This window comes from Bombyx mandarina, chromosome 20 (assembly GCF_030267445.1).
Source record: "Bombyx mandarina strain Sakado chromosome 20, ASM3026744v2".
In the NCBI taxonomy this organism is placed as follows: domain Eukaryota; kingdom Metazoa; phylum Arthropoda; class Insecta; order Lepidoptera; family Bombycidae; genus Bombyx; species Bombyx mandarina.
Window position 1 is genome coordinate 10,237,663 of NC_143226.1, and position 17,273 is coordinate 10,254,935.

At 38.1% G+C, this 17,273-nt stretch overlaps 1 protein-coding gene across 1 annotated transcript; it reads right to left on the minus strand.

The window, feature by feature from the left end:
• Nucleotides 1-772: 772 nt before the first annotated feature.
• On the minus strand, nt 773-14,011 carry LOC114242476 (uncharacterized). Its single transcript, XM_028173644.2, has 12 exons — nt 13,653-14,011; nt 13,171-13,302; nt 12,120-12,788; nt 11,343-11,470; nt 10,492-10,566; nt 9,288-9,417; nt 7,593-7,708; nt 7,098-7,182; nt 5,799-5,948; nt 5,103-5,213; nt 4,782-4,897; nt 773-2,660 (listed from the first exon to the last, which is right to left on the minus strand). Exons 1-12 carry the CDS (start codon nt 13,758-13,760, stop codon nt 2,543-2,545), a joined length of 1,938 nt encoding a protein of 645 aa, XP_028029445.2. The 5' UTR covers nt 13,761-14,011; the 3' UTR covers nt 773-2,542.
• Between the last annotated feature and the right edge of the window lie 3,262 nt (nt 14,012-17,273).

The following is a 17,273-nucleotide window of genomic DNA, read 5'->3' on the forward strand; positions in this document are numbered from 1 at the left end:
ATTGTTATCACACTGCGATTTCCACTATACAGCTGAGACAGAGGTCAGGTATTTGTTCAGTTAATCGAATGGAATGATCAAGGACAAAGAATTAAAGTAGGTATTGATATTATGATTACATAAGTTCATCAAGAGATTTGCCCGTAAGTGCTTTTTCTTTTTTTTTTATTGCCCTTGTAGGCAGACGAGCATACGGCCCACCTGATGGTGAGTGGTTACCGTCGCCCATGGACTTCAGCAATACCAGGGGCAGAGCCAAGCCGCTGCCTACCGCTTAATACTCTCCACAAGCCTCTTTTAAAGAAGGACATGTCATAGCGCTCCGGAAACACCATGGAGGGGAGCTCATTCCATAGCCGGATGGTACGTGGCAAAAATGACCTCTGGAAACGCACTGTCGATGACCGCAGTGGCTCCAGGTAGTATGAATGAACTCTACTCCGGTGGCGGGCGGTGCGATGGTAAAAACGAGATGCCAGTATCATCTCGAACAAGCCAAAATGTTTAGTTGTTTTTGTTACAATTGTAACATAGTATAGTTTCGTTACAAAACTGCGGTAAGCAGCTGGTTGAGTCTGCCCCTGACATTGCTGAAGTCCATGAGAGGAGGTACCCACTCAGCATCAGGTGGGCCGTATGATCGTCTGCTACAAGGGCAAAATAAGTAGCAGTGTCCTCATCTCGCATGGTAACAGCTTATCACTGTCGTCCATAGAATGTAAAAAAGGAGAAACATCATATTACATGCAAATAAATAAAAAGTACCAAGTAATTCAGTCTAAACATTTATTAATATCTATTCAGGAAAATACTAGAAATAATAAATAAAAACATACACACAGCTTAATATAAGGTAAAATGTATAATGTACAAAAATGACAAACGCTGATATCGAATTTTTATTATTTTAGTTTTTCTTAAAAAACTTCTAATCATTTTCTGTCTGTTTTTCTTTGTCTGGAAAAAATCAGACTTTTATTCATACTGCCATCATTTAGAAACAACTACAGCTATCTTTTCTGTTACGTTTTATTTACTTTTAAACATACAACATCAGGGAATCCCCTAGGGCTTAGGGGTTGATTTCGCTACGCGACATTAATCTTTGCAATCCAAGGTCCGTTTTATTCAGTATTAACATCAACAGTTTGATGTTTATAATTGAACTTCAATTAAGTTTACTCCATGGCCTAAGATTTTTTTGCTATGATGTTTTTTTTAATTTTAATCTTTAATAAATATTTTCAAATTTTACACACGCGTTTTTCACAAATACGAGAGCTGTGCAAAGTTCGTTTAAACCAAATAGCCGTAAAAATCAGTCAATTGTTTACCCAGCACCTAAAAAAAATTAAAATAGATAATTTATGGGCACCGGGATCCTGAGACGATCATTACTGTTATCTCAAGTCAACCATAACAGTATTGCTTTTCAGTGACCCAAAATTGTGACTAGTACGCGATCAATTCGCCCTTCACTATCTAGACATTATCGACAAAATAACACAGATTAAAAATACTTCCGGATTGAATACTTACAAATATTCCGTCACAATTATACTAGGCACTTAGAACTATTCTCATTTGCCGAACCTACTTCGTTGTTGCAACTGAGACGACATTATATCTCTTTTGTTTGACTGTATGTAACGTTTGAAATATAAAACTAAGATATGAAAATGTAAAACTTAAGATTTGGCTGTATGGCTTCGTTCCATTGACATTTTCTTCCTTTTTTGTGTGGTGTGTGTGTGTTTGTGTCTATCTGTATTTATACTAGGAATTACAATGCATTGTTCTCGTTTATAGACGAGTAGCTAGAGAGGATAATAACATTATGAATAGTAATTGAAAAATTACATTGTACTGTTTTTTCATGCACGTCAAATTAAGATGATTCGCGGTCAATGACCATTGAATTCGGAGCACGTTATACATTGCGGGTTCGTGAAATATGCATTAAAACTATAAGTACGTTCTATTTATATATAGGTAATTTGTTGTTTAGGATTATAGTTTAGGAATCCATAGTATGTTCCGGGTTCGATATTCAGTCATAATGAGTATTTTTATTGGAGGCAGGTCAGCGGCTTCGCTGACGTTCGTGACCGACGGCGACTATTTATCATCAGTGGGCCGTAAGCCAATATAAGGTATTAAAAAAAAAAAATAGGTGTCTGGATTGGCTCGTTCTGGTCCCGTGTGTTCACAGTAACCGCAACACAAGAAAATACAAGTTGCTCAATATATTATGCACCCAAATCAAGTTCTAGAGAATGTGGCAACACTGACCGAGATTCTCAAATAGGTCCACGAGACGTTATTCTTGCATATTTAATATAAAATATAAGAATTTAATTGCTCAAAGAGGACGCGTATTGTATTCTTTATTGGCATTAATCGGTCTTGCCGTCTTGCGCAGTGGCAACCCTGTCAAGGGCTCCGAGACCGCGAGCACGTGTACTTATCCACCAAGACTTGGAGCACGGACGTCTTACTTACTAGACCACAGAGGCTTAAGTGCCAAACCACGGAGTGGCGTTCACAAGCGCATGGTCCTCCATCTCTCTAAAGGCAAGTCGTCAGCTGCTTCCTTGTTCTGATAATACTCCGCTATGAGAGCCGTTTCATCGGAGTCTTCGGATTTCTTCTTTCGATTCCTGGAACAAAGAAACGATGCACCCGCGATAATGACGAACTCGCGGATAGTTGTATTTATTGCGTTAGGGTCATTTTCACTGGTCGTTAGAGCCCGCATGCGGGGTACAAGAGATTTCTGTTCAAGCATGCCATATGTTCATAGGGCCAGCATGCGATAGCAGTTCTCATTAGTCGATAGCCCGTATTGGGGGACTCCCCGCCTGCTGTATAACGACCGAATTAACGACCAATGAAAATTAAGCGGCTCCTACCCACAATTACGAACACAAGCCAATCAGTCGAGTAGGTATGGGTAGGTAAACTGGTGCAAGCTCTGGGCAACCCACCAGGGGTAAGATACACCCATCGTGCTGTTTTAAATTAGGACGGTAGTCAGTTGGAGTAGATGCAGTGTAAGTAGATTAGATTGTTTAAAAAATATATACAACATGTAACATATTTAACGCACACCCTCAAACACCCCAATTAGACTTTAATAGTATAAACGCTATGCATACACCAAATATTATTTATATGTGCTTTAACATTGATTATTTGTGAAATTAGTTATTCCCATTTCGTGGAAATAAAATGGTCACCGATTCACACTCCGCTGCGCACGCACACACAGACACATGTACACACTCGCCGCCGCGCCGCGCCCCTTGTTCAATGCACTTTAATGACCGTTTTCGTATTTGTTGTTTTATTTTAGATAATACTGCAATGTCACTTTTCACTTTATCAAAGGCGGTTATTATCTTATTCTTTAGTTCTTCGGCACTTATTGTCTGTGTGTTATAAACTAGCGATTTAATTCGCCCCCACAAAAAAAAGTCGAGAGGCGTCAAATCAGCTGATCTAGGAGGCCACTGACCGAAAAGACATAGCGAAATACGGGAGATATTTTATTTACACTATCACTTGACCTCTTATCGATAAGGTGGACGCGGCGTGACTGACTTGTCAAAAATATTTTGTTGACTTCGTTGTTTAGATTTTTCTTTGATCACCGCCGACGCAACCGCCGCGTCGCCGCCAACATCGGGATTAGCCTGCCGTTTATTGTAAGAATATTAAGCCGACGAAAGAAAGGGATAGTAATTATTTTTGTATTAGGTACGTGGTTTTCTTTTATGTATTGTAGTGTTGCTGTGTGCCGGCGGTCGCTGTTGGTATTGTGTGCGTAGGTATTTTATTTTGTAATAGACTATTAGCCTTGAAATAAGTATCATATTTCTTTAATTAAATAATATTTTTTTTTACTAATTAGATATTTCATTTTAAAAAGTCTTAATACCCTGACTTACGTTCCATTTTCGTTTCTATGAACTGTTTAGCTAGCTGTGTAGGGTGACTGTAATTTACTTAGTTTTAACTAAATTTTAGAAAAAAAATTTGGTACATAAAAAACAATCAAAATCGATCCAGATTCCGATTCTGAACAAATTACTTTCAGGGTGTGCGTTAATTATGTTACATGTTGTATAGACGGGTAGCGACGGTCGACGAAGTAAGAAAAAATAAGATAGTTTTTTAGTTTGATTAAGCTGGTATAACACCTTGAGGTAACTAGCAATAGGTAGGGGGAAAAAGACAGAGAAAAAAGATGAAAGAAGTCCCATAATATAGGAAATTATGGATTGCTCCGTGTTTCGATGTAGGGGCGCTTCTCCAACAAGTCTCCATTTCTTTAATCCTGAGAAATAACCGCATACCAAGGAAGGCCGGCAGGTGATCGCCTCATGGCCACGCGCCCCAGTAGACTCCGACAGTATTAGATCATTCTTGATATAAGTCATCGGACAGTGAAATTGTCTGCTCAGTATTGAATATGTATCTATCTATTTTAGATTTTCGTATTATTGTAATTTTTTCTTACATATCAACTTTGATTTAATAAAATTATCTATAAAATAAGGCTTGTGGAATTAAATTTGATTTATAGCACACTATTTGTTTTTGCTTAAAGCGATGCAATAATAAATTGAAAGCCCATTTTTAAGATACGTAGAAACAATAACAACGCGTGTTAACAGTCGTATAGAAGATAACTCGAAACTGTTATCAGCGCGACTGAGTAGTTCAGATTACGCCCGACAGATGTCGCTACTTATTCGTCCTTTTTTTTCTCATCTTACCTTTTCGGATAGGGCTGTTTCAAGTGTATGGTCCTGTAGTGAAGCTTCATGCTGGCCACCTGCGTGAACCGCTTATCGCACAGCGAACATTCCACAGGCTTCTCGCCCGTGTGCGTCTAGAAAACAGAACGCAGACTGAAGCGTGTTTATCGGAAGTTGGACTTTAAGTTGATGGCGTTAAGGTTGCGTAGAGCGCAGACTGAAGCGTGTCTAGATTGGACTTTAAGTTGAAGGCGTTAAGGTTGCGTAGAGCGCAGACTGAAGCGCGTCTAGATTGGACTTTAAGTTGAAGGCGTTAAGGTTGCTTTCGCGTTGCGTTACCAGGTAGTGCCGCTGGAGGGTTCCCTTGGCGTTGAACTGCATGCCGCACGTCGCGCACGTGTACTGCTTCTCGCGCGTATGCGTGTTCACGTGACTGTACATGCTGTTCGGCTGTTAATGGAAACGAACACGCTTTAACATAATGACGAACAGACAAATTCACCGGTCATCGTTCTCGTCGAACCCGTGACGAAGGGCTCGACGAGTAAATTAACCCATAGACACAGCCCACTGAGTTTATCGCCGGATCTTCTCAGTGGGTCGCATGGTTCGCGTTAGGGTACGTGTTAGCAACAACGTCAGGTTTGAACCTCGCGAGCTCACCTACTAATTCGGTGAATCTAGAATAACCCCTCGAGGTTACTAGAATACATTTTTGACGCGTTATCTTTCTCTCTCTCTCTCGCTGTGACATGGGCAGAGCCAAGCCACTGCCTACCCTTCAGTACTCTCCACAAGCCTCGTTTGAAGAAAGACATGTCATAGCGCTCGGGAAACACCGTGGGGGAGAGCTCATTCCATAGCCGGATGGTGCGTGGCAAAAAAGATCTCTGGAAACGCACTGTGGATGACCGCAGTGGCTCCAGGTAGTATAGATGAACTGTACTCCGGTGGCGAGTGGTGCGAGATGGTGGTATCATCTTAAACAATTCCTCAGATATTAGATATGTAGGTTAGTGGGTAGGATGCTCTGACCGCCAGCAGAGCCCCGCAGATCTCGCAGATGTGGCGCTGGTGCGGGTCGGCGGAGGGCGGGGCTCGCGCGGCGGCCGGGGCCGGCTGCCCGGGGTGCTCCGCCTGGTGGTGCTTCATGTACGCCACCAGGGTCGAGAAGTTCTTGTTGCACTGTCAGACATGTTCACAATACATGTTATATGGTACTTATGACGACTGAGCTTGTAGCTTAAGTATTGTAGGTACTTTTTGACGAAGCATGTTGCTGATAACTCTATTTCTGTAATCTGATGAAGCATGTTGTGGATAATAACATGTACTTTTAGGTTAGGAATATTATTTCAAAGCTATATTTGTTTTATTATAAACTGTTTCTCTGTAAGTGATTTTTGGGAAATTAAAAATATATCAATGTCGTGTTCACAGTCTTAGATATGTAATGTTGTACTTTGGGAGGTGTTAAAGGTGTTTAGTTATCATCTTATCTATCTATCAATTATGTTATATACTAAATGCTATGCTAATACTATGCTATGCTATAACATATAAGTATACACACGTCAGATGTGAACGAACAATTGCAGCTCACAGGTGAATTGAAGTCGTCGTGGCCTAAACGATAAGACGTCTGGTGCGTTCGTATGTAGCGATGCAACGGTGTTCGAATCCCGCAGGCGGGTACTAATTTTTGCTAATGAAATACGTACTTAACAGATGTTCACGATTGACTTCCACGGTGAAGGAATAGCATCTATACTAATATATAAATCTACAGTGGTTTTTACGGATGTTCCGTTATAACTACTGAACCATGCATTCGATTGACTTGAAGCTTGGTATTCAAGTAAAAAATACATGTACTTAATGGATAGGTTAATATTTATATGAGTGTTGGACTACCTACACCAGTTGTGGGGGCGTTAATGATGATAATCTTTGTGGGGCTCAGAAATAATAATGTTAATTTTAAATGCCCAGCGAAGTGGACAGGCACAACTAGTTATGTAATAAAAATTAAACCCGCAAAATTATAATTTGCGTAATTACTGGTGGTAGGGCCTCTTGAAAGTCCGCGCGGGTAGGTACCACCACCCTACCTATTTCTGCCGTGAAGTAGTAATGCGTTTCGGTTTGAAGGATGGGGCAGCCGTAATACTGTACAAACCGAGACCTTTACGGCATTTACGCTGCAGATGTCTATGGGCTCCAGTAACCACTTAACATCAGGTGGGCCGTGAGCTCGTTCACGCAACAGAACAACAAAAAAAAATAATCGTGGCATAAAGAGTTGTCACAAGGTCTGTTACAATACACACTTACAATGGTACAGGGTGTTTGTTTTCTTGGAGCTCTTCTTACAACGGTCCCTCCCTTTAAGTTCATAGGCGCGGGTGATTCTCCCGAGCTGTACAAACGACAAATTATAGCAGTGACTTAATAGGTATGAAGCACGAATAAATAAACATACAATATTTTTTTTTAGACTTTCCACAATCTCACCTCACTGAAGCAAAGAGAACAAAATAAGTATTGTGTTATTTTAACGTGTCTAACAGTTGTTGGCTTTACACCGAAGCTAGTGTTCAATGTCATATATAATTACTCGCTACACCATTTCTTCGCATCTTATATATAAAAAATATATAAATAAAACCATAGTTTTATATTTCACACATATGTCCAGCATTCATTCGCCGTCTCTCTTACCTCCAAACACGACATCTCCTATCTCTCTCACTCAGTCATGCTCCATATCTTTCATTGATCTATCCATTTCGTTCCTACCTAGCTAGCATAGCTAACATACGTACGTACATAGAATGCATGGCGGAATGTATCAGATGCTCCTCGTAAGCTCGCCTCGATTCAAATTTGATATCGCACCTCTCACAGTACGTGGTTTCCTCAATCGAATCATCTTCTTGTCTTTCCTTTGAATAAAATTAACAATTAAATTTATAAAGCATATTTTGTGTGTGTGTGTGCTTTTTTTCGCACAAATCTAGAGCATCGAATTGTTGAATTAACAAAAAGAATCTTCAGATTAAGCTATAAGCTTTATTTTAATTAATATTACATTATTATAATCAAACTATTCTGTTAGCGTTACGAAGCTAATGGGGTGAGTTAATTAAAGTCGAATGTACTTTACACCTAACGATTAATATTTTTTATATATATTTTTTATATAATAATATGTAATGAAAAACCTTTATTATTTAAAACTCTTTAGTTTCTAAAAATGATTTTTCTTCAGTATCATTCAGTGTCTACCAGTAAAAAAAAAATGAATTTTGTATAATATATTATTAATACTGTTTAAAATATTAATTTTAAAAGAGATGTAAGGGCTTTAAATGTCGTTCTCTTATTTTATCACAGAAAACACAATTAAGTATTTTATTGTTTATTCATTCTTTACTTTTCATTTCGTTTACTCATTCAGTCATTTTTGGGATGGTACGGATATGACGTGATGAGACTAAATGAAAATGAGGATATTAAGAGAGTGTTAACTATGAACGTGGAAGGATATAGAGGAAGAGGTGGACCTAAGAAGAATTGGATGGATTGGGTGAAAGACGATAATAATATGTGTAAGAGGGGAGTGAGCGAAGAAATGGTATATGATTGAAGAGTATGGAAGGAGAAAAGGTGTTGCGTAGAGCCCGGGTGACTGGGAGAAGGGCAGGAGAATGATGAATGATGATTGTTTATTCATTCTGAAATACTCTTTATCGGTATATATGTCGGAGAAGCCATAATTATTAACACCATCGTCAGACATCGTAGGTGCGAATAGGGTGATCGAGCTAAGAGAAATATTGAGTACACAAAACACGTTTGCTGTCTGAGAACAATTTTGGAATCTTCTCTTGGCGTTAGCAAACGAAAACGAATGACAGTTCATAGGACGGAGGCGCCGCTCTTCAAGAAGGCTGGTTGGTAAGTGTGATGGCGTCTACGCGCCTCCATCGGCTAGGCTCTGTCGTAGCACGAAGTTAGCCGAGTTCCGACGATATCGCAATCGTCCTGCCATCTCTCGGGAATCGTGCTGCGTTTCGCTTAGCTACCAAACTAATAACCCTCTCTGACATGTATATGTATATATTTTTAATATTATTTTTTCATGATCTTAGATTATCTAGACGGTTAGCGTGGTATGGACATGTGATGCGTAGAGAGAAGATGCTTGTGAATAGGAGATGTATGGAAATGGTAGTGCAAGGTAGAGGGGGAAGAGGTCGACCGAAGAAGACATGGATGGAGTATGTGAATGACGATATGAGAGAGAGAGAGAGAGAGGAGTAAATGTTGAGATGACGGCTGATAGAAGAGAATGGAAGAAAAAAATTAGCTGTACCGACCCCACCTAGTGGGATAAGGTGGAGAAAAAGAAGATAATCTTAGATTATCTCTGGAAGCGTCCAGGGTCTTATTACGTCACGAGGCCTATTCTCTACCAAGTTTAGATAAAGTATCGCGTAAATGCGCAGTGGCGCTACTCACGGCGTCCATGACGTGCTTCACTCTCCTGTGCATGTAGAGTCCAAATTCGCTGACGAAGGACTCTCCGCACAGAGCGCACAGATGTTTGCTCCTGTGCTTCCGGAGGTGCGTGTAGTACGTCGACAGATGTCTGCCGATAGAATTCGGCGTTCATTTCCGAGTATACTGGTGATAGGACTTCTTGTGAGTCCGCACGGGTAGGTACCACCGCCCTGCCTATTTCTGCCGTGAAGCAGTAATGCGTTTCGATTTGAAGGGTGGGGCAGCTGTTGTAACTATACTTGAGACCTTAGAACTTATATCTCAAGGAGGGTGGCGTATTTACGTTGTAGATGTCTATAGGTTCCGGTAACCACTTAACATCACGTAAGCTGTGAGTACGTCCACCCATCAATGCAATAAAAATAAAAAGTTCACTATGATTATTTTTACGTTACGTAACGCGTGACGGCGCCAGTCTTGCTTCTCTTTCTCTCACGGGTACGGCAGTATTAAAAGCGTATGTAACTCCTAACTATTTATAGATATTTTTCAATTTATGTTACGACTTTCCTTACATCATCATCATACATAAAATTTAAGTAATAACCTAAGCTTTTCTCAAGTTAAACAATTACAATATTAAATAGTTCAACTTAGATTAGTTTAAGTTATCACTTCTGTCCGGCGTCCCAAGACGCACACGTTTTTAATACGCTTTTATTAGCTTCAGACGTATGTATGTTAGTATGTAACGGAATATGTCAACATGATTTTGACTCCCTTCAAAACGTCGGATTAACTCGGAATTTGATATACTTATTAAGACCAATGACAATTCGATATTAAAAAAAATATATGTAAAATTGAAATTCAACTAAAAAATGAAAAGTAAATAATAGTCTAAAAATGATTTTATTGTAAAAAAAAAGCGTGGGGTGCATGGTATCAGTAGTTATAAATATTTTATGAACAGATATGAGTAGAAGGGTTATTTTGATAATATCCTGACAAGCACCCCACGCTTTTTTACAATAAAATCATTTTTTCTTAGACCATTTTTAATTCAAATTTATTAAAATACATTTTCTATTTTTTAGTTGGATTTTCTATAAAAGCGTATTTTGTTAGTTTTTTTTAAACTATGTTTTTTTTAAGTCATAACAGGTGATCTAATAAACAAATTATTGACTACCTACAGATTATAAAATTCAACTTCACTCACTTAAATGTCTCGTTACAATATTCACACGTTCTCGTCACACCGTTGTGGAACTGATCGTGATGCTGCGCTGACGTCCTGGAATGTAACGTAACAGATCTATTTATCCAGGATTCTCATAGACCGTTTGAAACAATTTATAAATTATTTTTTGTATGAAACTACAAATTAAGATTTTTTTTTTCATTTTTAAGATAATTTACGTTGGTGATACGTTTCGTTTTGATATACCCATTGTGGAACACCCTGTATATTTATACATCAAAGAAATATGCATATACTGGGTGTTAGGAGACCGCTTCCAAAAACGCATACAGACGATAATGACACCTTAGATGATGGGACGGAAAAAAAACCATATTTTTAAAATGTTTTATCAGCATTATTTATCCATCGTGTTAGTACAGCTAAATGAAACGATAGTTTCACAAATACATTACTTAAAAAAACCAGCAATGAAAAACAAAATGAAAAACAGCTGATGCTCGGGTCAACGAACTCCCGGGCACGGCGCGGCGCAGACTCGCGCGATCGCACACATACTTATATATAACATTTGTCTAAATAACTCCATCGTCAAAGGTGTCATTAGTATTATCGTCCGTCTTAGTTTTCGGAAGCGGTCTCCTAACACCCAGTATAATCTGTAAGGACTTAATATCACGAATTACATATTCATTTATAAGTGAGAAGTTTTTGCTAGATATAGTTTATTTTACTTAAACATTATTATATTTTAATGTTCTTTTCATTTTCAGAATAACACATTAAAAACGTAAAGATCGGAAATTATAACATAAGCTAAATCGTATCGTAAACTGTAAAAACGGTTTAACAATCGTGTCGGCACTTACTCTCTGGAAAATATGAGGTCGCATCGCAAGCACTTGTACTTATTGTAATGTTCACGAATGTGTCTTCTCAGGAGCGACTTCCACTTGAAGCGGATCCGACAGAAGCGACACTCGATCGAGCCGTTTGACTAAAAAGGTAGTTTATCTATATATATAGATATATAATTCTACTGTACGTGTGTATGTCACCGAACTCCTCCTAAACGGCTGGACCGATTTGAATTAATTTTTTGTATGAGTTTGGGTGGCGCCCTGGATGGTTTATTTTTGCAGTTGATATCTTTTTTTGTTTTATTGCTTAGATGGGTGGACGAGCTCACAGCCCACCAGGTGTGAAGTGGTTACTGGGGCCCGTAGACATCTACAACGTAAATGCGCCACCCATCTTGAGATATGAGTTCTAAGGTCTCAGTATAGTTACAACGGCTGCCCCACGCTTCAAACCGAAACGCATTACTGCTTTACGGCAGAAATATGCAGGGTGGTGGTACCTACCAGTGCGGATTTACAAAAGATCCTACCACCGGTAATTACGCAAATATAATTTTGCGGGTTCGGTTTTTATTACACGATGTTATTCCTTCACAGTGAAAGTCAATCGTGAACATTTGTTAAGTACGTATTTCATTAGAAAAATTGGTACCCCACTGCGGGATTCGAACACCGGTGCATCGCTAGATACGAATACACCGGACATCTTATCCTTTAGGCCACTACGACTTCAAACTTCGACTTGGAAGTTATATACTTAGTTAATATTGATAGTATGAAACTGACCTCACTGTGCCTTAATTTATTGTGCCTCTTCATCATGTCCTCTTTAGAGAACCCTTTCAGACAAAATGTACACTTGTAAACAGCGCTGATGTACTTTGGGTCTTGGGCTCGTGACTGAAATTCATTTACAGCGTCTTCTTCAGTCAAATAAAATCTCTGCCAGTTTTTTTCATTCAGTTCTCTTTTCTTTCTTTCTATAGCTTTCAACTCTATTTTTTTCCGTTTCTTTTTACTTTTACTTTTCTTATATAATTTCGGTAACTTCATTTCTTTTATTACTTCCTCAAATTGCATATCGGTTGTATTGATTTCTACATTATTATCAGAGGCTGTACAGTCTTCTGTGATATTTTCCAGTTTATCATCATCATCAATTAAAATGTTCATTTTATGAGCAGATTCTTGTTCACAGGTGACTATATCACTTTGTTCATTAATTTCATTGTGATCATCATCATTTTTAATTGACTCTGCTTGATCGTCATCAGGAATGTTTACCATTTCTAAACTGATACTAGTGATTGAGGGATTTTCTCTTGATTTACGTTTTAGAATTCTGCGATGCCTTTCAAAGTATGTTTTGACTCTGTTTGTTATCATTGTTACACCTATTGTTGTGTCTAGATTTTGAGTTGCTCTATCAATTTTAGCCACTTTCTGTAGAGTTACCTAGAAATGTTGTCTCTCAATAGAAATTAGGGTCCAAATGAAGCTATCTAAGAATGTAATGAGGGAATGGAACCAGTATGATTCGGCAAAGTGAAGCAGTATGGTAACTTTTTTATCATGGCCTACTTGAATTATGTCTCAGACCCAGGCGACAGGACAACACAAATCCACTATTGCTTTAACAATGTCCTATCAGATCCTCCTGCTCCATTTGGTTCTTTAATATAATATAAAAAATGATACAAAGCAAATGCAATTAGGTTATATGAGATCAATTTTAATAGCAAAACTTTTAAATGCAAAATCTTCTTGATTCTCTGTTGTTAATTAATTAATAATCATTATTTATGAATAATTTATTAATAATAATTAATTTACTTACTCCACCACTTCCCAACAGCCGTTTGAGTTCATTAAGACCATTTTCACATTTATTTTTAAATTTGTAAAATTTATGTAGGAAAGTAGCACATTCATAACAGAAGAATCTAGGCAAAGTATCATTTTTCTTCAGCTGCAAATGAATTTTTTTTTGTTAATTTAACCATCATGAAGTTATGCATATTATTATTTATTATCAATTATCAAAAACATAGCTCAATTGCAAATTTAGCCAGCAGTTCTCTGACTAAGTCAAGCCAGTGATACATTCAAGCTGATAAGTAACATAATAAAATAAATAGCAATAAAGAATAAAATAATGATTTGGTTTCAGATAAATTTTATGGTAACATTTTTAACATTTGTGTACCTTAGTACACCTTCTATGTTCTATTGGATTTTGTAGTGTCTATTAATCCGGGTAGGCTGATTAAACAGTGCGTGTTAAGTTAAAGTGAAGTGAATATTTTGTTATTAACATACCTTTGTTGACATTATCTGTTCGTAATAGTCTTTTAACTGATGTTTTTCCCATTCGTACATTTTTACGTCTATATTAAGACATATCCTGCACACTTTTAAATCAGACATTTTATTGTTTCTTTCTTTAGCATGCTAAATTAATAAACTTTTGTGATCTGAATTTATCTTTGTAAATTGTAAATCAAATTTCGATGCAAGATATTTATATTATGTTGTATATGCATTTTGAATTTAAATCTTAATAAACGTATTGTATGTTTTTATTTATTAAAGCCGGTATATGTATTTATAGAATTTACATTACATACACCTAATAATATTTACTAATAAATATTTTTTTTAAATCGGAAAGCAGCCTTCAAGTCATAGACCTATAGTGCTATAAGTAGGTAGTAGTAGGTATAGGTACCGGTAAAATGGGGCGATTAGGGATTGACAGACGAATCGGGAAAAAACCGGGAAAATCTTTCGACGCTCAATATAATTTTTATATTCGTTGCAAAATCTTCCATTTTTTGTAGTTTAATAGTAGAATGTTGAAAGTTCACAAAACAACTCTGAATATGCATGATAATAGCTGCTAACTTATAAAAAATCGCGTTTCAAATTAACTTCCTGTGGTGGTTATTATTTTAGTGCTAGAAACTTTGCTCTCTTTTATTTATTTGATAATAATAGAAGACGACTATGATTTATAAACGTTATTTAGTGTTTGAACCAGCATATATATTAAAGGTAAGTCTCAGTTGTTATTGGTTTTAATGTATTTGATTAAATAAAAATACATCTAAAAATCTGTTGTTTTTGGGGATATTGGGGACGTCTTGGGTCTTTGGGTACAAATAACAATTAACAAATTGGGTACAAATAACAACGAAAAAGGGGTCAATTGGGATGAGAATACGTGAAATGGAAACGACCTAAGTATAAATAGGTACAGGTTTGTAGGGTTGTCTATGTAGTTATAACAATATTTTTTAAATTTGTTGGTAAAAATCTGGTTTATTCGAAGCGAAATTGGGAAAAAGTCTTTATTTGAAATAGATAAGCAATTTAATATAAGTAAGTCAATTTTGCAGAGACATGTAACAAGATCAATGAAATCTCAAGGTGGACAAAAATGTCTAAGTAATACATAATAAAATATTTAATATTTGTTCAGAGTGGGGGTATTCATCTGATTAATCCATGGAATAACCGACACACCTAATCTCTTAACCCAGATAGAAATATCAGCACTGTCGATTGCACCTATAATTGAGGTGATGTCTGCCATGTACTTTTGTCAGTTTTTCAATTATTTTTATTGATGATCACTTTGTTGGTGCAACTAAATAAATAAATAAATTAAAACTATATATAAAAATAAAAGTAGTGCCAACCCTAGGAAATTTCTCATTTCGTCCCAATTAACCGCAATATTCGGGTAAATAGGGATTACACCTATTTTTGCATTATTTGCTTAAACTGGAATTCTAGTTGCATAATTTTAAATTAGACAACAAAGATACCCCCAAGACATTTTGATCCTGATATAGCATTATATACATCAACAACTACCTTAAAATTGCTCATAAAGTTGGAATTTGTCCCTAATCGCCCCATTTTACGGTACTACTAGGTACCCTTAGGTAGCTACAACATCAAATCGACAATTCAGTTTGGTTTGACAGTGACATAATATTATAAAGGCACAGACTTAAATAAACAAAGCAAAACAAAGTGATTGTAGAGTAAAAGTTGCGCCACCACTGCGCGCGATAAGCGGTTTGAGTTAACTTTGGCTTAACTTACAGCCTGGCCACGGGGATCGGTGGTGCGAACGACGAAGCGGTAGATGAGGCGACCATTCGCGCGGCACCGTTTGCAGGCCACGGGTAGTTACGTTCGCGGCCGCGACTAGCAAGGAGGTCCGACAGCGAAATGTCTATATCGAAATTATCTCGATATTGCTTAGAAAGTAATAATTTTTTGGTTCAAGACCTATTACTTGGAAGAGATTGTGGAGTGCACGATTTGAATAAGAATCGGAGTATAGATGGAGAATTCCACAAGAAGCACGAGAAATACAGAATTTATCCAGAAATTTTTTGGCTGGATTTGGGTGGCTAGACTTCCAAATAGCTGGTCTAGTTAGTTTTTCAGCAATAAAAAATTCAGTGTTCATTTTTCGCGGCGAAAACAACTAAACTCATTTACGGCCTGGCCACGGGGATCGGCGGTGCGAACAGCGAAGCGGTGGGCGAGGCGACCATTCGCGCAGCACCGTTTGCAGGCCACGGGTACTCACGTTCGCCGCCGCGACTAGTAAGGAAGTCCGACAGCGAAATGTCTATATCGAAATTATCTCGATATTGCTTACAAATTAATAGTTTTTTGGTTCAGGACCTATTATTTGGAAAAGATTGTGAAGTACATGATTTGAATAAGAATCGGAATATACCTATAGATGGAGAATTATTATTCCACAAGAAGTACGAGAAATACTTTGGGTGGCTAGACTTCCAAATAGCTGGTCTAGCTAGTATTTCAACTATATTTTTTTTATTGCTTAGATGGGTGGACGAGCTCACAGCCCACCTTGTGTTAAGTGGTTACTGGAGCTCATAGACATCCACAACGTAAATGCGCCACCCACCTTGAGATATAAGTTCTAAGGTCTCAAGTATAGTTATAATGGCTGCCTCACCCTTCAAACCGAAACGCATTACTACTTCACGGCAGAAACAGGCAGGGTGGTGGTACCCACCCGCGCGGACTCACAAGAGGTCATACCCCCAGTAATTACGCAAATTATAATTTTGAGGGTTTCATTTTTATTACACGATGTTATTCCTTCACCGTGGAAATCAATCGTGAACATTAAAATTTGTTGAGTACGTATTTCATTACAAAAATTGGTACCCGCCTGATATTCGACTACCGGTGCATCGCTCAACACCGGACGTCTTATCCGTTCGGCCACGACGAGTTTAAAAATATAAAAAAAAAAATTAATAAAAAATATAAAATATAAAAATTTCGGCGTTCATTTTTCGCGGCGAAAACAACTAAACTCATTTAATCACTGCACTATTCGCCGCGACTACCGCTCGACTCCGTGGCTTGCGCCGTCCTTATTCATGCATTTGTTTTGCTCGCCCGCCGCATCGTAAGTCGCCCGCGCGATTCGCTCGGTACATTCCGCCGGTCGCCGGTGCGCGTGGCTTGTTAGGTACATTTCTATGCGCTTATTTTAGTCGCTAGACGCTTCGCCGTTCGCACCGCGCGAATATTCGTATCGGCGAATGTCCCGTGGCCAGGCTGTTAATCAGTGCACTATTCGCCGCGACTACCGCTCGACTCCGTAGCTAGTACCGTCCGTATTCATGCATTTGTTTTGCTCGCCCGCCATGTCGCAAGTCGCCCGCGCGATTCGCTCGGTAAATTTCGCCGGTCGCCACTGCGCGTGGCTTGATAAGTACATTGCTATGCGTTTATGTCCCGTGGCCAGGCTATTATTTGGGGAAAGTTAGAGATAATTGAAGTGACGGTAAGTTGAAAATGACAGCGTACTAAATATAAACAAAAATAAGTTTCACGTTACACCGTCGAATATTTGGCGAAATAAAACAGTTTGAA

What these genes read in the sequence shown, in the direction of transcription:
- LOC114242476 (XM_028173644.2), bottom strand. Translation starts at nt 13,760, where the DNA reads ATGTCTGATTTAAAAGTGTGCAGGATATGTCTTAATATAGACGTAAAA. An exon ending in GACCTCATATTTTCCAGAGA is followed by an intron (nt 10,567 to 11,342) that starts GTAAGTGCCGAC and finishes GTTACATTCCAG; the next exon opens with GACGTCAGCGCAGCATCACG. An exon ending in TCTGCGGGGCTCTGCTGGCG is followed by an intron (nt 5,214 to 5,798) that starts GTCAGAGCATCC and finishes TTCCATTAACAG; the next exon opens with CCGAACAGCATGTACAGTCA.